The sequence below is a fragment of the Rhamphochromis longiceps genome, linkage group LG3 (assembly GCF_057381845.1).
Source record: "Rhamphochromis longiceps isolate RC_006_pf linkage group LG3, R_longiceps_female_GT1.1, whole genome shotgun sequence".
Taxonomy (NCBI): Eukaryota; Metazoa; Chordata; class Actinopteri; order Cichliformes; family Cichlidae; genus Rhamphochromis; species Rhamphochromis longiceps.
Window position 1 is genome coordinate 40,916,396 of NC_140559.1, and position 19,800 is coordinate 40,936,195.

General features: G+C 40.5%; 2 protein-coding genes across 3 annotated transcripts in view; one reads left to right on the forward strand and one right to left on the reverse strand.

Annotated features, from left to right (window-relative positions):
* The first annotated feature begins 7,386 nt into the window (after window positions 1–7,386).
* Window positions 7,387–10,684, forward strand: pnp5a (purine nucleoside phosphorylase 5a). The gene is made up of 6 exons (XM_085397687.1): window positions 7,387–7,596; window positions 8,062–8,231; window positions 8,331–8,434; window positions 8,530–8,705; window positions 8,799–8,989; window positions 9,880–10,684. The coding sequence occupies exons 1-6, from the start codon at window positions 7,574–7,576 to the stop codon at window positions 10,101–10,103; spliced, it is 888 nt and encodes a 295-aa protein (XP_085253813.1). The 5' UTR covers window positions 7,387–7,573; the 3' UTR covers window positions 10,104–10,684.
* Window positions 10,685–10,746: 62 nt separating this feature from the next.
* The window catches only part of capn1 (calpain 1), a 31,773-nt gene continuing 22,719 nt past the window's right edge, over window positions 10,747–19,800 (reverse strand). For both annotated transcript variants that reach the window (XM_085397676.1, XM_085397670.1), the window contains exons 8-22: window positions 19,333–19,418; window positions 19,094–19,168; window positions 18,181–18,341; window positions 17,493–17,653; window positions 17,389–17,400; window positions 16,993–17,204; window positions 14,412–14,451; window positions 14,246–14,311; window positions 14,091–14,148; window positions 13,921–13,985; window positions 13,743–13,811; window positions 13,551–13,629; window positions 13,268–13,384; window positions 13,025–13,083; window positions 10,747–12,858 (exon numbers count right to left, since the gene is read on the reverse strand). In XM_085397676.1, coding sequence (XP_085253802.1) covers window positions 12,832–12,858; window positions 13,025–13,083; window positions 13,268–13,384; window positions 13,551–13,629; window positions 13,743–13,811; window positions 13,921–13,985; window positions 14,091–14,148; window positions 14,246–14,311; window positions 14,412–14,451; window positions 16,993–17,204; window positions 17,389–17,400; window positions 17,493–17,653; window positions 18,181–18,341; window positions 19,094–19,168; window positions 19,333–19,418 — 1,287 coding nt within the window. In that variant the 3' untranslated portion in view covers window positions 10,747–12,831. The remainder of the gene's footprint in view (window positions 12,859–13,024; window positions 13,084–13,267; window positions 13,385–13,550; window positions 13,630–13,742; window positions 13,812–13,920; window positions 13,986–14,090; window positions 14,149–14,245; window positions 14,312–14,411; window positions 14,452–16,992; window positions 17,205–17,388; window positions 17,401–17,492; window positions 17,654–18,180; window positions 18,342–19,093; window positions 19,169–19,332; window positions 19,419–19,800) is intronic.

The following is a 19,800-nucleotide window of genomic DNA, read 5'->3' on the forward strand; positions in this document are numbered from 1 at the left end:
TCACCTCATTAAGTTTCCATCTCGACAGAAGAGTTTTTATATGGTTTAATCTCATATCAGATGGAGTGTCGCATTTTCAAAAAAAGATGTTCATTTGACATCTTAACATGGTTTGACTAATCTTGAAATTTAAACATTTAGGACTTTGGAAAACCTCATAAACACACGTGTGTGTCTTCTTTATGAGCATGGATGGCTGCTCCTTCTAGAGGGCACCACAGCAGACCTGTGCATGTTCTCCTTTACTATATCCATGGATCTTCCTCTTTTCCTCCTTGTAAACCTTTCACTCTTACTGCTATCTTTCTGTCCCAAAAATGATGCTCATCTCTACCCTGCTTCCTCTTGACTTCTCTTGTGCACTGTCTGCTGTTTTGGATGGTTCACCCAATATAGCTCATCCTTCTCTACCTCTGCTCTTTGCATGTTCACCTTTCCATCTGTTTCATTCCCTTTTCTCTCCAGAGTATTCCTTCACCTCTCCAGACTCGCTTCCACCTGCTCCCGACTCTCACTACAGATCACAGTGTCATCTGCAAACATCATAGTGCACAGAGACTCTGGCCTGACCTCATCTCCCAACATGTAAATTACCATTAAATACAAAAGTATGTCTGTGTGAACAATAATAATACATGGAAGCATCTCTTTTATTCCTTATTAGCATTTAATTTTTTGTATATTTTCTAAAGAAAATTCTAGTAGGACTTACAAAAAACAAAATTATTTTTAAAAAATTTCAGATTCAAAGTGTTATTTAAAGTTCCATCTTTAAGGTGGCTTATTGTTGATTTCATTTATGGTCAATTTCATCCCATCCCACCAAAGTCAGTGTAGCTTGTGAATTTGTAATGTTCAACCTTGAGCATTGCATATGCAGCAAAAGGTGATGACAGGTTAACCTGCAGGCACCTATGCTGCTTTCACAATCACTCACCTTCGCCTTGTAATTGGAAGGTTGCCAGTTCGAGCCCCAGCTTGGACAGTCTCGGTCGTTGTGTCCTTGGGCAAGACACTTCACTCGTTGCCTACTGGTGGTGGTCAGAGGGCCCGGTGGCGCCAGTGTCCGGCAGCCTCGCCTCTGTCAGTGCGCCCCAGGGTGGCTGTGGCTACAATGTAGCTTGCCATCACCAGTGTGTGAATGTGTGTGTGTGAATGGGTGGATGACTGCATGTGTAAAGCGCTTTGGGGTCCTTAGGGACTAGTAAAGCGCTATACAAATACAGGCCATTTACCATTTAGAAAAGTGTCTTATAGAGCCAAAATATGGGACTTGTCTCTGTTTGCGCCTCCACATAATGAGGGATTTGATTGACCTACAGAAACAAGTTTTACCTAAAAGAAAACTGTTTTTGTTTTTTTTTCATGATTAAAAAAATGGGACACTGGCCCTCAGTTTAACCTCTTACACACAATTTGACACATAAAATCAATATTTAGTATGAGTGAAGCAGGTCTGGTCATGCTGACAAGGCCAGCTTGCACATCGATAACTGCTGGGACTGGGAAAATCTGGGTCTTTTCTCTGGCATCAGAGGGATAAAACTTTATCCTACCTTCCTTATTAGGCCTTTTATTTGTCCTGGACCTGAAGAGCAACATAGATAAGCAGATTTAAAGATAAGAAAAACCTGCTGCAGAACAAACGAAGAACACAGTGTGCTGAAACAGTGTTGGCATGTTTCCTTTGCATGCTTTCTTCTGAAGTCAGGCAGCTAAAGTGGTTAAGTGGATATATTCTTTTACTATATCGAACATTTTTTCCATACAGGCAAATCCTTATCCTGAACAGCATTTAATAACATTATGGACAGTTTCTGCATGATGCTGTATCTAAAGAGAAATGTTCACATACTTTGGTGTAGAAGAACTTAACTGACCTACACAGAAATTCCTATCAGGAACTTCCTATCTCTGCAGACAGTGAAGGCTGTCACAGCTGCAGTTTGATACCTGTAAGCCTCCACACTTTAATTTAAATAGAACACACCTGACTTTATCGCATGTCTTCAACTGCTCCTCATTCTGCTTGAGGGCATCAGGTTTCTACACTGCAACACTAACTTCACAGCTGGTGTTTGACTTACATCGTGAGTGATGCAAGCTTGGGTTTCTCCAAAACGTTGATTGTGTTCATGTGAACACGGGGTTTTCAGTGGGAGAAACATTTCGTCACCATTTGGGATTTCCTTACCTGGATGATGCATCAAGACAAGCTCAGGTTTTCATTTAGCAGTGATGTGTGAAGAGAAAGGCCCAGGCTTCGGTTAATGACAAATCAGTTTGCATTAAAAACAAAAAGCACTTCAAGTTCATTTCAGGACACATCTTCCTTTTCTTTTAAAGTGGCACTAAAAATCTTTCCACCCCCACGACAACAATGCAAACATCTTGCAGAGTTTGGACGAGCATGGTTAGAACTACTTCTATAAGAAGATATAACTCAGTGCATTTTCCTTTAGGCTTTCTTCTGAAGCTGCATTTGTTTACAGAAAACCTTTCATTTAAATAACATACAGTTTCCTATAGGACCTTTACCGAGTGAGAAATTTCAGCTTGTGCTAGCTCTGGCAGCCTTGCTAATATCATCACACAAGAAAAACATGCAGAATCACTGTGACATTGTTTCCCTGCTGGGTGCCTCACTAATGCCTATTCAGCAAAACTGCACGGTACAAAAACTGCCATAAAAACAAAAAGGCTGACTGTCAAGTTGTACTGACCTCTCTGTACCCTTAGATGCATGTTGTCAGGCTCCTTTAAACCACAGAAATCATTTTTAGGTTTAAATAAGTGACACAACTGGATGACTGGCTTTCTGAAATAAATCGATGGCTGTTTATTCAGGCATGGATGCCATTTGTCAGAATGCAGACTGGCAACAGTGTTGCAACCAATCAGACATGAGTTACATAATATGAGGTGACCAGAGGCTGAACATTTTCTCCACACGAGAACTGAGTCTTTGGATCAAGAAGGAGATGTAGGCCCAGATGTTTTTCTTTCCAGATGTTTTGCTGACCACATTAAAATGGTACGCATGTGAGATTTTGCCATATCTTGCAATCTTATAATTTCAGGGCCATTTCCAGAATAAATCCAAAAACGAATCAGTTCTGTGAGTGGCCAAGCTCCACCGATTTCTTTTTTAGTAGCCCTGCTAGCAAACAACAAACATGCAAACTAAACCAGTCACTTAATATCTTTGACAAAAAAAACTAAACCAGTGGGTCGTGTCATTTAAATAAAATCCACCAAATCTCAAAAATATCACTTCCTCTAATTTCCAGTATAAAAAACTGAGATAAATCATGAACTTTGTAGTTATTTATTTTCACAGCCTATAGGAAGGAGGATTTTTTAGTTACTGGGCTAAATCAAACTTCATCAGCTCATTCAATTCAATTCAATTTATATATATAGCACCAAATCACAACAGCAGTCACCTCAAGGTGCTTTATATTGTACAGTAAATCGTACAATAATAGATACAGAGAAAAACCCAACAATCGTATGACCCCCCCCATGAGCAAGCACTTTGGCGACAGTGGGAAGGAAAAACTTGCTTTTAACAGGAAGAAACCTCCAGCGGAACCAGGCTCAGGGAGGGGCGGGGCCATCTGCTGCACTTCGCACTTGATCTGCTCATCATGATGTCAAGTGTGAGTAGTATGTTTATTGTTTAGCACATTGTATATTTTCCTATCCTCTGGATCTAACCTAAACCTAAACCTTAAAATAAACTTTAATTTCTATGTCACAATTTTTCTAAAGGTGTAGACCAAGTGCAGGACGAAAAAGACATAGGTGATCCCTCTGAACAATTTTTAAACATTTAGTTGGGTGAGGAGAAAATGGGTAAAAAGTTACTGTGGGCCTTTGTGAGGAAATGAAATGGCCCCAGCTCACTGGCTAATCCAAAGGTGTGTTAGCTCTAACTGAGGGGAGGGGCACAGAGGTCAACAGGTCAACAACTACCATGTGTTATCAAGCAAAGTCAAAAACTGATATGCAGAAGCCAGAACCCAAACAGAGAGGTAACTGACCTGGAAACAAACTGTAACACACACGGAGAATTAGACTAACAAGTCTTTCAAGTCAATTCAAGGTCCTACCTATGTTTTGGCTGCTGTAGACTTTGATAAGCATGTGGGGGTTTTGGCCTCTTTGCTTATCTATTAAATCAATGGATAACTTACGTAATGATTACAGACTTTCTCTATCCATTTGATTCAACTTTCCAATTCAGGGTCATAGGTGGCAGCCTATCACAGCTCCCATACAGCAAGAGGCCAGGTACACTCTGGACAGGGTTAACACATAGAGGCAGATGACTGTTTATTCAGAAACCACGCAGAGAGCATGCAAACTCCACACAGAAAGGCCATGGCCAGATGATGTATTCAAACCCAGGACCTCCCACAGTCCAGAGACATGCATTAGGCTAACTGGTGTTTCTAAACTGGTTGTGGGTGTGAATATAAGCATGGGTCCCCATCTGTCTCACTGTGTTGGCCCTGTTAGGCTCCAGTCCAGTCATAGTTTGAACTGGATAAGTGGGGGGAAATTGATAGATGAATTATCTAAATTCACCTCATTAGTGCAGCACTGACACAAATCCTTCATGGACATCCATCTCTCCTCTCCCTTCAGTTATGCATTAGAGATACCTTAGCATTGGACTCTAGGTTTTGTGAAGATATTTCAACTCCCATCCAAGAGGCTTCTTCAGTCCTAAAACTAAATGGTGGAGAGTGTCAGGAATTTAAACCCAGAGGGAGTTATCCCTGAAGAGGATTGTTGACCCACTATTGATCATGTGCCTCATCACATGGGCCAAGGTGTGAAAAAGGTGTGGGTCATTACCATCAGAGGTTTTGAGTGAAACCGCTGTTTTGCTTCACCTAGTTGGGTGATCTATTGAGGTGACCTAACAAAAGGTGTGAGTGGGGATTGAGGCGTCTGAGAAAGGATCTCAATACTGCATCATAGGTGGCTGACAATTGGTGTCATAGACCACCCTCTTTGTTCGAAGACAGTCGTTCACAGCAGACATAGACGGCCTCTTTTAAGAAACTTGAATAAGCCCAGCCTTACTCTTTTTTGCAAGAAGCTAAAAACAATCGACAACAAGTGAACAGGCCTGATCTTCCAATCACTGGTGAAGTTGTGAAAGTAGCTCCAGCCTTTTCATTTGTGGTTCCAACTTTTGCCCTGGGTATTTATAATCATTGTTGTCCTGCCTAAAACATCAAGCTTGGCACTAGCACCAGTGCTACATCAGTGAAAAACTGACACATCTTCTTTCATGACTCGCTCATTAATTTCTAAAAAGATCTCGAAACTAGTCAGATTTACTCTAAAAGAAGCTTAAATAATAATAATAATGATAATATTGATGATAACTAGAAATGGACTGGTTGTTACGTATCATCCTTCTACTCAGTCAAACCCTCAAAGCACTTTCAACTGCAAGTTTCATATCTCCAATCACACACACTGGAACAACAAGTGCTAATATTCACACACACACGGATTATGCCCAAGGATACATTAGCAAGAAGTCTGGAGGGGTCAGGAATCAGTCCACCGGTCTTCCGATTGGTAGAGGACCCGCTCTACCACCTGAGCCAAAGCCTCCCATACAATTTTAAATAAATTAACCAGATTTAGTTGTTATGTGCTTAAAAATGCTGTGTGAATGTTAAAGTAAGTAATAAATACTAAGTTGACTGGTCATGCTGGTTAATGAGTTCTCCTACTCATTAACATTATAGTTCAATGGAGTTCAACTTTACATACTTTAACTTATAAATAGAATTACTTTTCAGCTTTCACCACCATGACATTGGTTATCTCCTTTTACAACATAATCACATCTGTATCGCCCCAGTTTGGAAACAAATCTATTGACCTGTTTTGACCGTGGTTTACTGTGTTGATCCACATCGATTACTGGACATTCAGTCCAAGTGACATGCTTTTAATAACTTTTCTTATTTACAATACAGGCACACTCTAAACAGGATGTGTTGTCTACTTGTACGTGTGCCAAAACATTTTAGTGATAAATGCATAATGATAAATGGTGATGCAATCCATTTTTAAGCAATGCACAGTTAGAGAGAACGCTGAATTGAAACTAGTTGTTTTTTGTTTCTAAACTTATTTATTAAACAAGGCTGTAGAGTTATTTGGTATTTTCTGATACTCAGAGCAAACACAGGTCACATGATTTTTCATCAAAGCAAATAAATTATAATATAATAGAATTTATTATAAAATAAAAGACTCAACTTGAAGTAAAGTAATATTAGTGTAATACATTTACAAAAAAATCAGACAAAAAAATTGTCTCTATCTAAACATTCAGCATATCTGCTGCTGAACCAAAGTGTGCTTTTTATACTGTTTTGTTGTAAATATGTCTGCATACCATTGTACATACTTGTGCTGTATATACTATATATAATGTTGAGCCCTCATTCTAGATATATAGCAACAAGTTATCCATTTCTTATTTATTCCAACATCTATGCACCGCTGCACACATAAATGTACTGTACATGTTGTCTGTTTGTCTCTGTTGGTAGATTGTGAGGAAAAAATTGAGTTAGACAATAAAACTGATGTTAGTCAGATTATCATGTTCACATCATCTGAATGTTGGATATAATCTAACTAAATGTCTTTATACATACATCTGTGACCATAACTGTACCACATTTTAAAATTGCCGATGGTGTGAAATCACTATGCAACATAACTAAAGTAGCTACTGTCATTGTCTGTAAAGAAGTAAAAGTTTACATTTTCCTTCTAAAGAGGAGAAAATGTATATTATAAGCCCAACATTATAGAAACAAATGACTACATACTGCACATACTGCAGTTGACAGTAGGATGTATTGGTTGAAAACTTGCGTCACACAATAACACACAGTACTCGCAGACTGATGACGAGAACAAGTGGACCACAAACACGTGATGTTCAAAAACACGCTGTGTGTCCGAAACCACAACATCTTTTGTTTTTAATCGGTGAGAGTAACAAAGACACAGATCGATAAAGACTGAATGGATACTTTAACTTATAAATAGAATTACTTGGATCAGTGGATCTCGAAACATCATAGATTGTTTATGTGAACATAACATGAAAAGTTATGAGTGGGCTGGAGTGGGAAATGTCGTGAAAACTCTTATATCCAGCTCCACCTGTAGTACAGGATGTTCCGTGGGTGTGTATTTCTCTGTGGCATACCGGTCTGAAGGTGTGTCCGCTCAGCCAATGAAACTGCAGCAGGTACATGCGTCAGCAGAGGAGGGGGCGGGAGGGGGGAGTCACCGGTCCTATGATAAAGTCTGCAGCTGCCCCTCTTTCCACAGAAGTGAGAGAGAGGAGCTGAATACTTCACGGGACTCTAAAAGAGAAGAAGAACTCAACAGAAGACTTCTTCCACCTTCTCTTTTGATATTTTTATACGCCTTAAAAACTTTTTTTATTTTCAGACTTAAAACTTTAAGTCTGTATTTACACCTACATTCTCAGACGCTTCATTTATCTTCCGAAATGTTTCCAGAGGAAAACAGCTGGTGAGTAGATTTCTAATATTTTAATTACTTTTTCTCGTTCAGTGTTGCTCAGCACGTGGCTCTTTCACGGCCGGCTTTGGATAGCGTGAAAAAATAGACTGGACTGAGGGGATGCAAAAAATAATATGCGCATGCGCTCTTGTTCGCGGTGGAGTGTCGAGAAATGATTCATTCCAAGAGGAGTGACGCGTCTAATTACATAATGAAGCGCGTTTCACAATTGAGTGGAAGTAAAGAGTTTGAAATGTTCTAATGTTGTAAAAATCAGTCAATAAAATTGATATTGGACTTGTGAAGTGAAGGTCACATTTTTGGTCACCATGGTTACTTTCGATCTTCCTGTGTGAACCAAATTCATAAAAATGTGCTTCTGCATCATATCAAGCCATAAAATTAGCGTGTTCATGTGTGCTGGACTGTCACGGTGATCTGCCTGACCTCTGCCCTTTTGTTAATGTCATCCAGCTACAGCTACGAGGAATGCAAGGCCACTGCTGATTGGCTGCTCGCCCAGACAGACACCCGACCCACTGTGGGCATTGTGTGCGGCTCAGGGCTCGGAGGGCTCGCTGACCTGTTAAAGGACCAGGTGGCCTTCAACTACAAAGACATCCCCAACTTTCCGCAGAGCACAGGTGAGCTACACCTACTACACCGACACTTTACCATGGTGACTCCACATCAGCTGAGCAGCTCCTGCTGATGTTCACTGTTATATTTTTGAATTCCCACAGTGCACGGACATGCCGGGAAGCTGGTGTTTGGACACTTAAAAGGAAGGCCGTGCGTTTGCATGCAGGGACGTTTCCACCTGTATGAGGGCTACTCAATACAGAAGGTATGTGTGTGTTTGCAAAAAAAATATCCCGTAATTTTCAGCAAGATCCCCCCAAAATATTATTCATTTATATTCTGTGATGTTCTTTTTTCCAGATTACATTGCCTATGCGCATCTTCAAGATGCTCGGTGTTGAGACGGTGATGCTGACCAATGCAGCTGGAGGCCTCAACCATGACTTTAAAATGGGAGACATCATGATCATCAAAGACCACCTCAACCTGCCCAGCTTTGCTGGCATCAATCCTCTGAATGGACCCAACGATGAGCGGTGAGACGTGTTCTCGTACAGCCATAAAAAGCAGACATTTAAACCTCCTATAAGCTTAACCTAATCTTCTTCCTGTCTTCCTTCGTCTGTCAGGTTTGGCGTACGTTTCCAATGCATGTCCGATGCATACGACAGAGAGCTGCAGCAGCTGGCCATGGACGTGGGACAGGATCTGGGCTATGGAGATTTCCTAAAGGAGGGAGTGTACTGTGTGCTGGGCGGGCCAACATTTGAGACAATCGCAGAGGGTCGCATGCTGCATAGACTTGGCGCTGATGCTGTCGGTGAGCTGATTGTTTTGTTGATCTGAGTAAATGTAACGAATGAATGTAAAGTCCCAAAACTTTAATCAGATCAGAATCTACACATCTGGATTTTTAAGACGTGTCAATCAGAATCAGAATACTTTATTGATCCCTAGGGGAAATTATTTTTCGTTACAGTGCTCCATTATAAACAAACATTAACAGAGACAGACAATACACTAACTAAGAATAGCACAATAACAAGGACTATCAATTAGATTTATCAGCTGATGGCGATAACAGGACTTGATCAATTCAAACCACGTGGTACCACAAAAACCAGCCACAGCGTCCTGTCTGATATTAACCTAATCATCAAGTTGATGCCCACAAAGCACGTGGAGTTTATCAAAAGAGCACTGTATCAAATGCCATCATGCTGTTTTTAATTTTATTCCAAGAAATGACAGTTCAGTAGAAATGCTTGAAGTCCTTTTGCTGCAGTGACTTTGAAAACGTGTGATTTGCCCCGGGCTGCCCAAACCTCAACTTGAAGCTTTACCTTTGAGGAGCAAAAACACGTGAAAAACATAAATTTAAGTTTCCTAAAGTGAGTCTTCTTTGTATGCATGCATACTGAGACTTCTCATGAAATTAAAGCAGTAAAACTTATTAGAAGCCTCTAAATTAGCTTAAGCGAAGTTGGTTTCAGCAGTATTAGATCTGCAGTTCTTCTTTTGATAACACTATAAATCCCAGGCTTCTCAACATTACAGGACATAGTTCCCAAGCCAATTAGAAACAAGGAAAACATCTCTTTTGTGTTATTTGCATTTTTACATCCTTTCTTGTGTGTACTGGCTGGTTTATGGCTACTCTATTCTTTCTATTAGAGTTGTTTATATTTGTCTCGATCTTTTCCTCTCCAGGCATGAGCACAGCCCATGAGGTGATCGTCGCTCGGCACTGTGGCATGCGCGTCTTCGCCCTCTCCCTGATCACCAACCAGGTTGTGATGAACTACGACAGCGAAGAGAGGGCCAATCACGAGGAGGTCCTCCAGGTGGGCAGGCAGCGGGCGGCGCAGCTGGAGAGGCTCGTTTCCACCATGGTGACCAAAATTGTGCACAACAACGACGGCCTAAGAGACTAACAGCCGTGTTTAGGCCTCTGGGATATTTTATGTGGTCATGTTCTACATTGAAGAAAATCCCACTCAGTTGAGCTGATTTTAGCCTGAGGTCAAATGGTGAAAGCATTATAGTTACCTGAAGAATCTCACTTGGACACACAGACACAGAATCTTTGAAAACGTACTCAACTGTTCTCGTATTTCATGTCACTGCGCACAAAAGGTTACACATTCCCCTGCTGAGCAGCTCCAGAAGAAAGTTGTTCAGTTCTTTTTATATAATTTTAAACAAAGTGTTATTTTTTTCCCTTATCTTACAATATAGAATCCCCTTTGTAAATGTCTGCAATTTAACTTAAAAAGAGCCAAAATCTGCTGTAAAAGTCTTAATTTTATAAGGTTGTAAAGATGTGTACATTAACTGAACTTATATTGTATGTAATGTATTTGAGTGTACCTGTTTTTGTGGGATGTTATTGTTAAATGTACTATTTATTACTATATCAAGTTTGTGTATTTCCCCCCTATCATGATCACACCCATTTCCACAGTTTTATTTGCAGCCTTTTTTTTTCTGTGGACTGTGCAAGACCAATAAAACTTAGACATTAACTCAAAACCTCTCCATGTTTATTTCCCAAGTTTATATAGAAGAAGTGATATAGAGAAAGCTACACAGTAAACCAGCGCATTGCATAATGAAGGGTTTGGTTCACAAAGGGACCCAAAAAAAGTTATTACTGTAAACATTACACAGTTTTACACAAACATCACTTAACATTAAAGAAGACAAGAATGTCAGAGTATCTTAAAAACGTGAGGGTTTGGCAGTACTTCTCAAAGAAAAGTGCTTAAAAATAAAAAAAGGCAAAAATTTGTAAGTTTTTGGCAGAACAAAAGAAACTGTCATTTAAAAACTGTGGCACATTACATGTAGATGCTCCAGACAGCATCGTGTAACTCTGAAATACCTTGGATAAAACTCTTGCTTTCCTGACGGGACAGAAATGAGACAGTCATACAATATATCACATTTCACACAGCATGCATACAAACATATCCACCCATCCCCGTTTACCCTTACCCGAAACTTTGACATATTGCTCCCTTCAAAAGGGAAGACTCAAACAGCGTTGACACATCCCTTTTTATTACCACTTTAAAGTCCAGTTTATTTCATACTTTATAAAACAAGAAAACAAAAACAGAGCCATGCATAAAGATAAGCTTGTATATATTAGAAGAAAACATTCACAATGATCCAGCACCTCACCATTGTCTCTGCAAAATCTGAACGGGCCCTTTATGCTGAGGTGAAAGCAAAGTTTGGCACAGGATGTAAGAGGCCAGCAGTGATGCTACAGTACAAACTACTAATAGATTTATAATGCACAGTCATCTATGCCAGCCAGCACACTAAGCAACTCTCCACTTCGACTGCATCCAGCACTGGGTTTTCTAAAGATTGTCTTCAAATGTAAGCAGCTGATTTAAGCAGTCGCCATTTGAATTTGGCCACAGAGGTATTTATGGATGCTACCGAAACCCCAACATGCAACAAAGCTCAAACACAAATGGAGTCAAACCTCTCTCACGTCAAAGGGGCGGAAAAACCCCTGAAGATTAGGTGGTAAATATTTAATTATAACGTTATTAAGTTAGAGTGAAGTGATTAGAAAATAACAAACAAGCTATACTAAAGATGGAAGTCTGGCTAATGTATTAATAACCACATTCATACTATATCAGAATTATTAAAAACCCAACCAATTTATATGTGGGCCAATATTATCGACTGATAACAACTACTTGCCAGTCTATCGTTATCAGCATTTATAAAGACAGACAATGAAAATTTTTAAAAGCACCCTTCAACCATCTTATGACTGTGATGTTGCGTAAGTTTGTCCAGTGAAGGGCATCCTGAAATTTCCCTGTTGGCAACACGTGATTGAAACCCCAAAAACACAACAGCTAGCTGATTGTGAGATTACATTCTTCTTCAATGTAATTGAGCAAATAAATAACTTCACATAATTTATTTTAATTTTTAAAGTTGATGGCAAGAAACCCTACAAACAAAATCTGGTCGGGGTAACGCTGTATCAGCCTAATGTCTGCTTAATGTTTCAAATTGTGTAATGCTAGCAAAACAACGTAGGCCTGGACCATGTCACATTTAAGACATTACACTTGGTAATGTAACATATAAACACTACTTTGGCTTTGGTATCATGTCATAGTTACCTTAGTAAAATACACTGTAAAGTTTCTGTGGGCTTTGAGTGACATACAATTTTGGCACTTCATCATGTGTTTAGTAACTTTCTATAAAGCTAGCTTTAGCATGTAGCCTACACAGTTAACTTTACGAAAAGGTAAAGCTAGCTTGTAAACTAAATTTTGTACGTTAACAAGTTCTGGTCCAGTTAAAAAAAGAAAAGAAAAATACAAGTATGTCTCCACACCCTCAGATTTAATCAGGTGTTTTCTTTCAGACCCCAGAGTAGCCAGTTTTATCACAGAGTTGACCGAAGTGGAGAAGCGGGCGTCTTTCAGTTGGCGAGACAGGCGACACATTTTCAGTACAGGCACTGTAATCAAGATTTTACAGGTTTTTAAGCATCAGAGGACCTCAGCAATGCGCAGCATAGAGGGTGAGGAAGAACTGAAGGGAAAAAGGCACTTCTGAAACCACATAACAGACCAAGAGCTGCAGTGCAAAATTTACAGAGGAGTCCACTCATCTTTAGGCAAACATGGTCAGGGTGATCCACTGCAGAACAAAGAGAGTGTTGGGATTAATGAATGAAAACTCTTAATAAATCACAGAGAGTGAATGGAGAAAAACAAGCTGTTTCAGCACAGATGTGGATGAATCCTTATAAAAAAAAAGCTCAAGCTTTTGTTTATACAACAGCATTTGTGATGGGAATTTATACCTGGACGAAGTTTAGAGATATCTGACCGTCTCCATCAGTGTCCAGGTTCTTAAAGGTTTCTGCAGTAAGAGAAACAAAAAAGATCATTTGACTCAGAACAGAAGTATTTTAGCTTCTGTTAAGCTTTGCAGCCATTCACTGTATGTTTGGGTTTTTTTTTTTTACAGCAAAGCAGGATCAAGTTGCACAAGCAGTTAGACTGTCCCTTGTGAACCAGTGAAAAACTGCAATAGTGTCACTCACTGAACATTGTCTCCAGTCTGACCAAACAGGTGACAAAGTTGTCAAAGTCGACAGCCATGTCTGCCTCTGTGTATCGCAGGATGATCAGCTGGAACAGGTGGTTAGTCAACTTGAAACCTGAAGGAAGCAAAAGCAAGAAAACTCATACAACAATGTGAAAAAATGTCAGCGAAGGTGCTCCACCTACAACTCAGAAAAAATGCTTTCTGCATATACTGCTGGGACTTAAAAGTGCTTTTGTGATTTTTTTTTTTTTTGCACTTTAATATAAAAAAAATAATACCTGCAGATTCAAGAGCCATTCTCATCTCGTAGGAGCTCATGGTGCCCGATTTGTCCACGTCAAACTGCCTGAATACAGTCTAGATACGGGGAGGGGGGGACAAGAGACCACCAGTTTGAATCAAATAACAAAATGGAAACACCAGTGCACCAGCTATTCACTGTTAACTCAGTCATGCAATTTAACTCTCACCAGGTATCGTTTAATCTTTTCCCAGAGTACGTGAAACTCTGTCAGGCCCAACTTCCCAGTGCCATCAGTCTGAGTGAAGACGCTAAGGAACATTTCGTGGTCAGAGAGACATTAACATGACGAGATCCAGAAACAAAAGAAACAGGAAGCAGATATTTCAACTTCACATCAAGGATACATCCATGAGGTTAATCATGCTGCGACAAGCTTCTTGTGAGAAGCCATCTGTCTTCAGGTCTTTATCTGTGGACGGCAGGAAGTGAAGTGAAAAGAGGGAAGAATACACGTCTGTTTTAAATATTGAAGTCTAAACTATGTTAGAAACATTTCATAATGGCAGTGCTTTACGTTTGCTGATGATCCTGTTTAATATGGTTTGCAGCTCTGTGACACTGATCTCCATGTCCTGTGGGCACAAACAGATGTGCGTTATATTAAATGTGACTGCGCAGGTGCCTTGGACTACTATTGCTATCTCCTACAAGTTTTGAGAGCGTGCTTACTGCTCCTGCCAGCTGCCTGAAGAGATTCTTGAAGCTTGGGTCAATCTGACTCTCATGTAGCTGAACCTGAAACACAAAAAACAGATGTGTTCACTACACGCTTTTTTCCCCACCTCCTTTCGCACAATATGGCCAGATGTGGTCACATGGGGTCACTTCTTCTCACCTCTGCTGGAATATCTGCTTTAACTTCATCATCGAGCTCCCTGATGGAGAAACAAGACAACAGCTGAAGTCAGATTTAGACTTCAGTTTCAGTTTTGTTTATATAGTTCCCAATCACAACAACAATTTCATCAAGATGCTCCTTATTGTAAGGTAGACACTACACTAATACGTACAGAGAAAAACACAATTATCATGTGAACTCCCTTTTGACAGGATGTTAGCACATGTATGTTTAGCTTTTGAGTACCTATACACTAGCATTGTCTAAGGAGCTTGGAAAGAAAAGCGTCTGGACTTGTTTAAGTTGCATGAAGACGTTTCACCTCTCATCCGAGAAGCTTCTTCAGTTCTAAGGTCAAATGGTGGAGAGTCCCAGATTTAAACCCCGTGGGAGTTTCCCCCCACAGAGGGACAAAGGACCCCTGATGATCCTCTACCTAATCACATCATTCACCCTTACCTGAATATTGTATATTGTATATTGCATAGCTTTCTTGTTAAATTGTATTGTATTTATTTAAATTTTTACTTTTTAATTTATTTTATTTGCATTTTTTAATCACTCTCTTATATTTAAATGTTCATTTGCTATTTCATCTAGGGTTTGAGAGTAACAAAATTTCTATTCTCTGTATGTCCTGTACATGTGGCAGAATTGACAAATAAAGTTGACTTTGACATGAGCCGAGGTGTGAAAATGGGTGTGGGTCACAATCAGCCAGGGTTTCGGTGAGCTCATTGTGAAACCTGGCCCCACCCTATCATGTGATTTCCTGAGGTCAGATGGCCCAGGATGTGAGTGGGCGTTAAGGCGTCTGGGAAGGGATCTCAAAACTGGATTATAGATGGCGGAGAGTTGGTGTCGTAAACCCCCGCCTCTGTTCAAAGATGGTCGCTCACAGTGGACATAGATGGCTTCTTTCACTCCTCTTTCAAACCATCTGTCCTCTCTGTCCAAAATGTGAACATTGGCATCCTCGAAAGAGTGTCCTTTATCCTTAAGATGCAGATGGACTGCTGAGTCTTGTCCTGTGGAGGTGGCTCTTCTGTGTTGTGCCATGCGCTTGTGAAGTGGCTGTTTGGTCTCTCCAATGTAGAGGTCTGGGCATTCCTCGCTGCACTGTACAGCATACACCACATTGTTAAGTTTGTGTTTTGGAGTTTTGTCTTTGGGATGAACCAGTTTCTGTCAGAGTGTGTTGCTGGGTCTGAAATGCACTGGAGTGAAGTGGAATCCTTCACTGCGCACATTAACGCTGTGGATAAAAACATCAAGTTCACCAGGGAAGACACAAAGGATAACTGTTTGCCTTTCCTGGACTGCGCTGTGCACATTGAAGAGAAGGGCAACCTCAACATCGAAGTTTACCGGAAGCCCACACACACGGACCAGTACTTCCTCTTTGACTCCCATCACCTTCTGGAACACAAACTTAGAGTAATCAGGACCCTACACCACCAGGCTGAACATGTTCCCTCTAAGCCTGAAGGGAAAAAGAAGGAACACCCACATCTAAAGGAAGCACTCAAAACGTGCGGCTATCCTAAATGGGCGTTCTTAAAGTCAGCAAAGAGGCACAGAAAAGAAGACCAGACACCAGCGAGGGAGGACAGACGCAACAACATCGTCATCCCCTATGTAGCCGGTGTATCAGAAAAACTCAGGAGGGTTTTCTCCAAGCATGACATCCCGGTGCATTTCAGACCCAGCAACACGCTCAGACAAAAACTGGTTCACCCGAAAGACAAAACTCCAAAACACAAACTTAACAATGTGGTGTATGCTGTACAGTGCAGCGAGGAATGCCCAGACCTCTACATCTACAAACTGGATTATAGATGGCAGACAGTTGGTGTTGTAAACCACCGCCTCTGTTCAAAGATGGTCGCCCACAGTGGACGTAAACCCAAGCTGATTGTGACCCATACCCATTTTCACACCTCGGCTCATGTGATTAGGTAGAGGATCATCAGGGGTCCTTTGTCCCTCTGTGGGGGGATACTCCCACTTTGTTTAAATCTGGGACTCTCCACCATTTGACCTTAGAACTGAAGAAGCTTCTCGGATGAGAGGTGAAACGTCTTCAAGCAACTTAAAGAAGTCCAGACGCTTTTCTTTCCAAGCTCCTTAGACTACGATGACCTGGATGACTGAGAACCTTCACAGACATACACTAGCATTATATTTATATAAACAAAAATTGGATGCAATAATTTTAGCCTGTACATATACCGAAAGTATATGTACAGCCTGTAATAGTCACACATACATCACCAATAATTTCCCTTAGCAAGCTTGACCTTAACCAAGCTTCTGGCATAATCCTGGCTGGATATTAGGCAACTCCTCTTGGCGGAGTTTCTTTAAACTGAGAGTTTTGAATAAGGTCGAGGTTGGGGCTTTGGGAAGGCAATTCCAGATGCGTCATCACTAATGAAGTTAATAGGCCTGTCTTGTGAACTTATAAGGCGTTGTGAAACCTTTTTTGTATATAATGCTGTATATACAGTCTAAATCCCAACATGACTGTCACAGCAAACATGTCTTCTACACTTCCTGCAAGCCGGTGGCTACTTACTCAGAGCCTGCAGGCTTCTCAGAGAACACCCTGAGGACGAAGTCGCCGTCTTTGTTTGGCTCAAAGGTGGAGGGGACGATTATGTACTCCCCTTTCGGCAGCTTCAAACGTGAGCTAACCTCCCTCAAGTTGATGAAGGTTTCTGATCGAGCGCTGGAGGCATGAGAGAGGAAAAAGTCTCGCTTCAGGTGGACCCCTGAACTCCCCTTGAACTGAGAGGGCCATTAACAGAGGTAGCATTATGTTTTTATTCTATTCTCTGTTTTTTATTTATATATATATATATATATATATATATATATATATATATATATATATATATATACACACATATACACATACATACACACACACATACATATATGTGTATATGTGGAAAGTAGAAAAACCTCATACCTCATCTGGAACCTGCAAAGATAGCAGAGATGGAACATGATTATAATCAGTGTTGTAAAAAAGAAAGAAAGAAAGAAAGAAAGAAATCTACTGTTTTTGCTAACCTCGTACAGAGCAAAACCGATGGTCTCCATGTCTTGGCCCTCTTGCCGTTTCTTCCTGCGGTCCTTTTGCATGAGGGCAACCACAAAGCTGCAGTCTGAATTGCCCTGCATGTCTGGGTTCTGCAGCATGATCTTGAACTGAGGATTCAGCCAAAAACTTGCTGGAGACAAAAGATGAAAAAGTTAAAGTGTTTCCTTTTCAGGCTATAAACTGATGTTGAGTAACAAGGAACAAAGTGAGCTAATGTACAGCCTGCTCTGTCTTATTAAACACTGAATGACATTTCTGTGAAAGATAATCACAATTAAAAACAAATTAACAAGATACATCACATGTGAAGAGACAATAACCACATAACCCTTAACACCTATTTATACTGCAGTAAATCCTGAAAACAGTCCCATTTTCTGCATGTCCTGGTAGAGAATCTCCAAAACCTTTTAAAAGACAATACATTGTTTCATTGCTTAAATAGAAGTCACTGGTTCACATTCCTTCAGGAAGTTAACCCAATCCCTTCCTCACTCAATCTTCCAACTTGCCTTTTTTGATTACAAAAATTCCTGAAGTAAAAATTGTATTAAGCAGAATTAAAACACCACGAGACACGGGTCTGGTGAGATGCAACAACTGTCCATGTCCTACCCTGCGATTTCCCCTTCTTCTCACTTGCACCACTAATCTTACCTGGGTAGTTCCTGCAGCCTCCGGCTGTGCTGCCTCTCCTCCACTCCCCCTGAAAAAGTGAGGAGCTCCATTTCTTCATCTGGCTGTTCTGCAGGGCGTCCGCCGTCAGGTTGCAGATCTCCAGACGAGAGAACTCACGCAGAAAATCAGTATATGACATCCTGGAAGATTCGATTTTATCGTTAGTTTTCAATCATTAAGTCCAAAGATGGAACCTCGTTTCAGTGCTGAAGAAAAACAGACAATTCAAACAACTTCAGTACTGTGCAAAAGTCTTGAGTCACCCCTCATTTCTTTATAGTTTGCTTCCAAAGAGGAAGACTTTGTCATCATTAAAGTGAGCATTAGCTCTCCTGGCTCTCTGCAGGTGTTTCAATGGGCTTCTTCATTCTCAGTTCAGCCCTTGTACTGGATTATTTTTCAGAGGAATATTAAGACACTTAACACTGACTTCGAAATCATTTAAGCATTAAAAAGGCGTGTAAGGGATGACTCAGTGTTATGTCTAGACATAAGAGACTGTCACAAAAAAACCCAAATTGTTCCCATTTCTTTAATGAATCTATAAAACATCTCAAGTATATCACTGTCTGACAGCACAAAATTATATTTTTGCACCTTATGAGCTGAAGACTTGCCATGTTTTAGCTGCGTAGTATATCCTGAAGGATTTGGGGGAAAATTTGAGATGTTTTTTTCCCCCATTGTAAGTATTTCCAAGCATGTTAGCACATATTTCAATAAATCAGTCAACCCATTTCCCATTTTCCTGGCAAAATTTGAAGACATGAGGACTGGTTTGAGACTTTTGCCCAGCACTTTACTTCTGGATGGACAGACAATCCACATTAGACCCGCCACTCCAGTGACAAGTCTCAAATGTTTCACGCGCAAAACACTCGCGTACACTCACCAGAATTCACCATCCTCGCTGCGGTTTTGGAGACGACTTCTGGCAGACGGATCAATAGAGTCCCACTCTCTGGCGCTGAAAGTTTAAAATAAATAAATAAATAAATAAATAAATAAAAAATGATTAAACTGAAGTCCTGGACCCAGTAAAACAGCTGGAAAATTCCTTTCAGTGCCATCCAGGCTCAAAGGAAAACTTGGTGATTCTTAATTGCATAGAACAAAATAAAGAAATCATACTCATCACTCCAGGCTCCGGTCCATTCCACTTCTCCCCAGGGGTTCCTGATGCGAACCAGCTTTGTCATGTTTCCTCTGTACGACACCTACATGCAAAGAAACACACACACACACATTCATGTTTTCCATCTGCTTCACTTGTTCTTCTTTTTAGTATCCTGCGCACATTTGTGTGACTTGGGTAACATGACAGAAGTCAAGTGCAATGTCTGATTTTGTATTAACGGTGTAACTCCAATGTTTTTCCGTACTGCAAAGGACGCTTGTGCTGTGCCCAAAACAAAAGCCAAAGAGAACAAATTCAACACAATTTCATTCACACTTCTTTATAATATGCTGTACGTATGGGTGAAGGGTAAAGGGAAAGCAAACATGAGGAATCTGTTTTGCCCGTGCAAAATAAATGCGCTGCCTCTCGTTGGTTAAACAAATGTCAAACAGATGCATTAAATACAGAAAATAAACACA